Raw genomic sequence first — 9,431 nt, 5'->3', positions numbered from 1 at the left:
GGGAGTCGGTCGCGGAGCTACCAGCCTGCGGGGGCTGCGAGGTTACCCCGGCAGGCTTGGAGCCCCTCTTCCCTGCCTTTTTGGCAGTGCTGGTGGGCATGCCACAGGCTCCCCCGCCCAATCTGTGTCCCGCCGGCTTTCCCGCGGCCGAACACAGGCAGCAGTTTAGCGCGGCGGAACACTGGGCCGCCTTGTGACCGGGCTGACCGCAGCGATAGCAGAGACCGCTACGGTCTGCTGCGGAGGTGCACTTTGCCCGGACGTGCCCCTTTTCCAGACACCGGAAGCACCTCAAAGCCCGGGGTTGCAGGAGTTTTACTCTCGCTGCAACCCAGCCCACCTTCACTTCGCCAGCTAAGGCGATCTTTTTCGCCGACGCCACAGGGCACCGAACCCAGACTGCGCCGAGTCCGGTGGCGTCGGTGCGTATGTCGCCGGCCCGCACCCTATCCGGCGGACACTCTCCACTGCGGGCAACGGCCGCCACCACTTCCTCGGGGGTCACGGAATCGTCCAGACCGGTGATCCGCACCTCTGCGGTTTTCACCGGTCTGGAGACCCGGACGTCCTCGGGGTTGAGGACCTCCCTCATTTTGGCGGCCAGAGCGTCCGCCTTTTCGGCGCTGCCGCTCGCAGCACCGGCCACCTCGAACAGCCGCGCACCCGTGACGGTCTGCCTGACGGTGACGGACTGGAGGCCAAGATCTGACAATTTGATCTTGGCCTTGGAGCGTGACCTAACCTAGCGTGACCTAACCCAGCGTGACCTAACCTAGCGTGACCTAAGTCGATTTCCGCGATATCGACTTTAAGAGCTTCACTGAGCTACGCCAGGCTACGATACCCTCGAGAAACGTAAATAACAAAACTCACGGATCACCGCGATATCGACTATTCCGAGCTATGCTATGCTAGAAACTACGGAAAACGTTAAAACAACTCGATTTCCGCGATATCGACTTTTGGAGTTTCGCCGAGCTAAGCCAACCTAAGTCGTGCTACGAAACCCCAAAGAAACAAGAAATAATAAAACTCACGGATCACTGCGATATCGACTATTCCGAGCTATGCTATGCTAGAAACTACGGAAAACGTTAAAACAACGCGATTTCCGCGATATCGACTTTTGGAGTTTCGCCGAGCTACGCCGACCTTAGTCGTGCTACGAGCCCCCCGAGAAACGAAAAATAACAAAACTCACGGATCACCGCAATATCGACTATTCCGAGCTATGCTATGCTAGAAACTACGGAAAACGTTAAAACAACGCGATTTCCGCGATATCGACTTTTGGAGTTTCACCGAGCTACGCCGACCTAAGTCTTGCTACGCACCTCGAGAAACGAAAAATAACAAAACTCACGGATCACCTTGATATCGACTATTCCGAGCTATGCTATGTTTGAAACTACGGAAAACGTGCGATCCGCGATATCGACTTTTAGAATTGCGCTTCGTCAGGCTCCTGGGAATCGTGAAAAAAAAATCCGTTTGTCTTTTTCAATGCCACTTTGCACGTACATAGTTTTTATAAGAATTATATTCCCGTTAGATAATAATCGCAATAAGTCTAGTAATATTTGCAGCGAACCTGATGATCTTAGTTGCTGCTCCAGGTCGTGGTGGTCGTGTCCACGTGCTACTGCGTAATGTGCGTGCATTAGAACTCCGTTGTTATGGCTGCTAGTTCTGACCGTTGCCGTAGGACTCCATAGAAGTTCTAGAATAAGCAGTTGATTATTGAACAAACTGAGTCTCATTAAAAAAAAAGATTCTTATAAGTCATTGTTAAAAAGAGGTGATCCTTTGCATGGTTGAAGTGTTTTTTAAGCGAGACCTTAAATTTTAAACGTAGATGTAATGTTTAATAGTGTATCTATCGGGGGGCGAAGCAACAGGCCGTTGTTTTCCTTTAAGAAGCGACAAAGGATTGTTACAGGAACGGTCTTACTCTCTTAACTCAAATCTTCAATAGCGATGCCGGTAGTCCCTCGGCCGTTGTCTAACCGTTAATGTAAGTTTATTGTGATTACTACGTATAATTAACTTTTACGTAGAACCAGAATTACTGTAAGAACCATTTGAAGTTGACAATCAAATACATGATTGCTCCTTATCAAGTCGATTACAGTATTAAAAAACGTTTGTGTATTTCAGAAAAGGGGGAATGCGTACGTCAAAAAAACATCGAAAATCTCATTTATGGAGGTTTGTCTTTTACGCGCTACAGATCTAAAGGGTATTAAAAGGAAAGGCTTAAAATGGTATCACACTCACAAAATAATTAAATTTAAGAAATATTTTACAGATAAGCACTATTTCAATAAATTGCCTAAAATAGTTAAATCAGTAGAACACATTTTCTAAACTTTTTCTGGCACCGTTTAATAAACTTAACTCCCATGCGATTAATGTGTTTTGGCTTCGTATTTTCAGAAAAACAAACTTAGTGAAGTCGATATAAGTATCACCAGCACCCAATATCTTGGTGCAAGGTTATCTTAAGAACTAATTAGACATTTAATAGGAGTTATGATCACTTCAAGTAGAACTCTTAATTAACAACATAGACACCCGGTCTAAGAACAAGCTTCGTATTCTTTAAAAAAGCCGACTATTTATCATAACTAACATATTCCTACTAACATAAACGCAATAAGTCTAGTAATATGTGCACCGAACCTGAAAATCTTAGAAGCTGCTCCAGAACATCGTAATGTCTCCCACTGCGTCGCGCGACGGCGCGCGGCGGTGTGCGGGCGCATCGGGCGTGCCGGAACTCTGAAATAGTCAGCGAGCTTGCTGAATCAACTTGAAAGGCTAGTTACTGGGTTAGACTCGATTAAGTAGATTAGCGCCAAAATAAAACTAGAACAGTGCGAGTCAGTTTCGCGGCACAGTGGTGTCAGTATCTAATCTACGAATAGCATCAAAAAAATTAGTTGGGTGAAAAATAAATTTAATGGTTTCTACCCACTAAATTATTTGTCGCCAACAAATTGATGACCATGACGTTGCTTGATCTCCACTTTTAGTAACGTGTTGTATTTATAGAACTGTAAAATCTCACCTGGAAAAAAAATGTCTCTTACTGTAGCTATCACGGATCTGTTTCTTCACTTTCCATACGGAACCCGAAGACGTAGGAAATAACAAATTGTGCAACTCGGAAGTAACGAGATGTTCTAGATATAGATATAGAGACAAATAATGCAGATTCATTACTATTTTATATTTTTTACGAGTTTCTTTGCTTTATCAATACACTTAAGACAGGTCATGTGACGGTAGCTTCAAACGCTACCAAAACCAAAATGTTGGTAAATTACACATAAATATATGTGAATATCTAATTTAACTAATTGCAAAATATGCTATACCGAATGACTCTTTGAACAATGATGCTTCTTTACCTGGTGACAGTGGTGACTACCGCATACTGCCCCCGAATAAACTTACATTGTGTTTAAGTTGACTTTAGTTGACTACCCTCCTCCAACTTTCTTAAATTACTCTGTGTTGCCAGAATATTAATAAAATTACCCGAATCTTAACATTATAGAATACAGGTTAACAATAGAAAAGATAATCTGGAGTGCCACAATAGTAATCAAGTTATGTGTGGAGAGTGTTGGCAAAAGCCTGGTAATGTAAAAAAATACCTAAATTTAAAAAAAATATTTCGACTTTTAAAGTAACAGTGTTAAATTCTAAATTTCAGTGCAAGCAAAATGAAAATAAATCTTAAATAAAAACTTCGTGAGTGCGCGTGTATTGTTCGAGGAAAAGAGACAGTGGGCGCAACACAAAGCATCCGTCCTTGTCGCGTCAGTGTGACGTCACAGCGCCCAAACGATTCCAGGAATTTGTGGCTCGCCAAATATTGTTTTGATTGTTACTTAAATACTTACTTAAACATTAAATATAGAACACATTTTTTTTTGATTCGTCATTTAAAATGGCTAGTAACTGCTTTTTGTGCCATAAAGCTCTACGATCCACATAGATATAAAAATAATCAGATGTTTATTGTATACCTCACTCAATAATTTATTGCCTCGACAAAGTATTACCTATTAAGTTATAGAAAAACACGTTTTTGTTCCTTTATTTGAATTATGGTGCGAAAAAACATTCAGGCTGTTATGTCAGACCTTTAAAAACAGCGATGGAGCTATATAATATTTCAAGCGCATTGCGAGAAAAAAGGTTAGAAACTTAGTTTCTGCACTTGACGTCTAGTGATAATGACACCGTACCTTAAACACACGAAGAAATTCGCGTGAAATCTATTTTCGGCAGATTCGAACTACTAGCTTTTATATACCCTGATTAAATTGTAAAACACATTCTCAGCCCTCAACTCACAGCAAATATCTCTGAATGTTTACCTACCCACGTAAAATATGACTTCAAATGACGTTCAATCATCTTCGCTGCGTTTCGGTTCTTGTAATCCACAGATTAAGTATCGCAAGTTGAAGTTACAAAAATAAAATATTTGAACTAATATTAATACAAAAAAATTGTTAAGTGTTTTTTTAACGACTCACTAAGGAATTTCACAAATATACAAATCACATGCACGACGACACCCAGACTCAGAATGAGTATTCACACAAATGCTTGTCCTACGCGGGGCTCGAACCCGCGCATGACGAGCGCAGTGTGTTTGGTGTGGTGACCTCAACCACTCAGCTATCCGTGCAGATTGTCTACCTATAAGCTACCACATCAAACTTGTTTCATATTCTATTGTTACAACTGTCAAGTAGCCAATTATTGCGTTATTTGTATGATGTACCGCCACTTGATTTACCGTCTAAACGGCAAAATGTGAAATAATCGCGTTCAGCAAAGCGCGATAACTAATGGCATTTCTCGTTAGTGTGGCCTCTGCATGAGAGTTGTGGCACGCTGTCAGCGGCTGTCAGCGTCAGTCCCACACGTCTAAAGGCTGCATGTTTACGTAAGTTTTGTTCTCATGCACACATTGCATTGTGTTTACACAGGTGCCAGATACGATAAATATGAGTCAATATTATTTGTTGTTTCTAGAAATAAATATAGCTATTGTTACAAGGAATACAGTCGGTAAAGGTGTATCTATAATAACTATGTTGGTAGGTGCTAGGTGGTACTAAGTAGAAGGGGAGCTTCGGCTAGATAGGCAGCATTCAATAAAGTTTTAGTACTTTATTAAACTCGATGAACCTAGAAAAAATAAATAAACCAGTGCTAGTGCAGTACCTGTTCTCTCAGATTACCTAAGCCTGTTCTATATTTTAATAACTTTTCTATGTAATGAGACAGTCACATGTGTAATACATCTTTACTACTTGAGGCTTTTCAAATTCTTCCAACAGCTGTTTTCATAACTGCATTGTAATTTTATTTAATTCACTAAAATTAGAAGTTCTATCTATGTAGTTGCTAACATGACTTTTGTTAGTGTGATTGTGTTCAGGTAAAACTTATTTAATTTTTGAAAAAAACATGGTGCTAGCATATTTTTATTGTGTAGAGTAATAAACCTTGAACAGTTGAACCTTGTCCAAAGTAAGCCTATCCTTAAACTTTTTATCGTTATGATATTCTACTTACTACTAAACTATTTAACCCATAGTGTTTTTTTGGTATGACATCATGAGTTATTTCAAATGCGAAGGGCCTTTTTTAATATATCAATGCTCAACGTTGATTCAGTTAAATACTGCGACCCATTCTTAAGCAATTTATCGTACAATACCACTTTTCGTTTACCTACACCTTACTGACCTTACCGACAATAGGCGAAATCTAAGTTCACAATGAGTATTTTGTTAAAATTATACTTTTATTTTCGCCTACGCCAATACGATCATTTATATATAATCTGACCATTAGTGCTTTGGTCGCGGGATGTGTGTGCTCGGAGCAGCTTCGGTTCCCGGCGTGGTTCAAGTTCGGCGCCGCTTCCGCCGCCTACCAGGTGGAGGGGGCCTGGAACGTTAGCGGTGAGTTTTTGAAAGGAAAAGTTGTCAGTGCATGGTTAATGTGTCCGTGAAGTTGGATCTATCACGCGTTGTTCTTCTGTCTGGACGGCGCTTATTCTTATCTAACGAACACCCTAAAAACATTTCGTTTTATCAGTCGTGTGACACTCATGTAGCTTCACATATTTCATCTTAGCTGTACTTACATAAGAGCAAATTAATAATGTCTTACCTTGGTATTCAGGGGAACAAAGGAGTACAGCCATAATTTGTTATTTTCACTTTATAATCATCATTTTGAAATTGTTTGTAGACAAAGGTTTGAGTACTTGGGACAAGTCTCTCCACGATAACTCCAGCTTAGTGCGAGACAAGAGCAACGGCGACGTGGCGTGCGACTCCTACCGCCTGTGGAGGCGAGACGTGCAGATGTGCGCCGAGCTGGGGCTGGACATGTATAGGTAACTACGTGTCTTATGATGTTAAACCTGATCGAATTGCTCAAATGTATGATAATGAATCCCATTAAGTATAAAAAGAGTATCTGTACTTTCCATATATTCGTATTTGACCTCATATCGTTACGTTTGTAAAAAAAAATATCGTTGATCTAACTTGTAAAAATAGTATTTCGATACGAAGACATCTAGAAATATGTTTGATTTTAAAACAAGTAATTATACGTCAAACGGTGTACGTTTAATTAGTAGTTAATAACCTATGGTACTCGAAATCGAATCAATAGTAAAGGAATAAGATACTTTCCACTCCCCAGGTTCTCTATATCGTGGTCTCGCCTGCTCCCCACTGGCTTCCCCAACCTGATCAGCGAGGACGGCAGGAACTACTACAACAACCTGATAGACGGGCTCCTGGAGAAGGGGATCGAGCCTTTCGTCACTATCTACCACTTTGACTTGCCGCAGGATTTGCAGGATTTAGGTACAGTAGCTCTAATGAGGAGGTTACCGACGTACAAGAATGTTTACATTTTTTATTTTTCCGTCTTGTAGATATAAGCAAGATATTTGGTATTTTTTCCATCAGCAGCATATATTTTTTAAAGTGTTTTTTGTTTCAACCCATATCTAGCTTATGAAAGGTTACAACTTTTTGGAGTTAGCCACGTAAACTAGGTGCTAACTATTTGAGTTCAAAGATTAGAGATGGGAATTATTTTAGCTTCTAAATATTGCTGAAAGACAAATCGACACTTCCTGCCTAATTTTAACTGATCTTTATTGATCTGATTTGATCGCGGTTGTGGTAAAGTGATCCGTAGAATGTTATTTTTAGGTGGCTGGGCCAACCCCCAAATCATCACCTGGTTTACCGACTACGCAGAAGTGGTGTTCTCTCTTTATGCTGACCGAGTGAAGTACTGGGTCACGTTGAACGAGCCTTTCGGCATCTGCGATCTGGGTTACGGCGGCAAGTCGGCGCCTTTTTTGTATTCCGACAAAGTCGGGCGGTATTTGTGTAACAAGCACGTATTGATGGCCCATGCTAAGGCGTATAGACTTTATGAGAAGCAATTCAAACCACAGTATAACGGTAATTGTTTTCATTTTAAGGTATTTTAACACCTTGGGCCAAAACCGTGCATAAAATTAAGACTTCTGATTTATTTTTTTAGGAAAATTATCTATTTCAAATATATTCTTTTGGTTTCTGCCCGCCACACCCGACGATCAAGATGTTACTGACTTAACTAAAGAATACTTTGTAAGTTACCATTTCGTTGTTTTAAAACTAGCTGACCCAGCAAACGTTGTTTTGCCTAATAAATTATTTCTAGTTGTATATGTATTTTTAATGCCACATTATAAGAAAATAAAAACAAAAAAAATCGACCAAAAATAAAATATTTCTTTTAGTGTGAGCAACCCTTAGGGGTATGAAAAATAGATGTTAGTCGATTTTCAGACCTACTGAATATGCATATAAAATTTGGTGAAAATCAGTTTAGCCGTTTCGGAGAAGTACGGTAACTAACATCGTGACACGGGAATTTTATATATTAGATTGAAGATAATAAAATGAAAATTATACAATTTGTTGCCTCCATAATAACGCTCTTTTATCGGCAACAATACTGCAATAAAGAATTGAGTATTGAGTATTGGGTAATTTTACATAAGTACATCACTACATTATTATTACATTTTCTAGGAAGGGAGGTTCGGTCACGCAATTTATTCGAAAAAAGGTGGGTGGCCACCGAAATTAGAGCAGTTTTTGGCAGAAAACTCTAAGAAAGAAGGTTACCCTCATCCCAGATTGCCTCCTTTCACTTCTGAGGAAGTAGAGTTGGTTAGAGGTCAGTATGACGGGTAATTTATACACTTACATGAGTACCATACTTAGCTCTTAGGCAATAAGCTCGAGACGCTCCCCCCCACACTTATGTGGTGGGTCGTCTCCCCTCCCCCCTTCCAAGCTGTGGCACAAAAACAAGTGTTGTTTAACAAAATTACCTACTGATTCATAATAGCTAATACTCGTTTTCAGGAACGTATGACTTCTACGCACTCAACCACTATACAAGTCGGGTTGTCCGCAAGGCCCAGCCCGGTGAGGAGGTCGGCGAGTGGCCCTACACAGGATCCAAAGAACTTGGCATCCATCTCGACAGCGACCCTTCATGGAACAAAACTGCTGTCAAATGGTTTACTGTGAGGGAAATACATTTGGAAAGATTTTTTGATTCAAAAAGAAGAGGCATCATTATTTTTTATAACTATTTTGCTTTCCAGGTGTACGCCGAAGGTCTTCGGAGCGAGCTTCATTATCTGAACTCTACTTATGGCGTGAAGGAGATCATCATCACGGAGAATGGACTCCCGACATCCGACGACGGACTGGCCGATACCGATCGAATACAATATTACAAAGGGTATTTGGAACAGGTAAATTGCGAGGATACACCTAACAATAATAACTAATATTTTCAATGTAATAATAAATCTCCAAAAAATTTAAAAAGTAAATAATTATAATTTCCAGTCTCCATTTAGAATAAACATTTTTATATCATTTTAAGATATTGCTGGCTATAAAGGATGGCATCAAAGTGACGGGATATAACGCTTGGGCGCTAATGGACAATTTTGAATGGCTTAGTGGGTACCAGTAAGTAAAATTGATGTTTTTTTAATATTTAGGTACTTGGCGACCTTTTTTATTGTTGCAATACCTTAATTATTGTTTCCAGTATAAAGTTCGGTCTCTATGCAGTAAACTTCACAGACCCAAACAGGACACGGACGCCGCGCGAATCCGCACGCTATTATAACAGTGTCATAAGAAGCCGTTTGGTAAACCCTGATAATCATACAATTGAATAAAAAGTAATAATAATTGCTCAGTTCAAATAAATGTATTTTTTAAATTGTATTTGTTGTTTTAAATTCCAAAGAGGAAAATTTAATTATACAATTAACCCTGAATTTAACC

The 9,431-nt window shown here is 40.1% G+C and overlaps 1 protein-coding gene across 1 annotated transcript; it reads left to right on the top strand.

Annotated features, from left to right (window-relative positions):
- The first annotated feature begins 5,101 nt into the window (after window positions 1–5,101).
- On the top strand, window positions 5,102–9,318 carry LOC113494472 (myrosinase 1-like). Its single transcript, XM_026872830.1, has 10 exons — window positions 5,102–5,467; window positions 5,887–5,996; window positions 6,289–6,436; window positions 6,751–6,917; window positions 7,272–7,529; window positions 7,612–7,700; window positions 8,148–8,295; window positions 8,487–8,650; window positions 8,732–8,884; window positions 9,190–9,318. The coding sequence occupies exons 1-10, from the start codon at window positions 5,439–5,441 to the stop codon at window positions 9,268–9,270; spliced, it is 1,347 nt and encodes a 448-aa protein (XP_026728631.1). The 5' UTR covers window positions 5,102–5,438; the 3' UTR covers window positions 9,271–9,318.
- The last annotated feature ends 113 nt before the right edge of the window (window positions 9,319–9,431 follow it).

This window comes from Trichoplusia ni, chromosome 5 (genome assembly GCF_003590095.1).
Source record: "Trichoplusia ni isolate ovarian cell line Hi5 chromosome 5, tn1, whole genome shotgun sequence".
NCBI lineage: Eukaryota > Metazoa > Arthropoda > Insecta > Lepidoptera > Noctuidae > Trichoplusia > Trichoplusia ni.
Note: the sequence above shows the minus strand (reverse complement) of the source record. Positions and strands in the feature narration are given on the sequence as shown.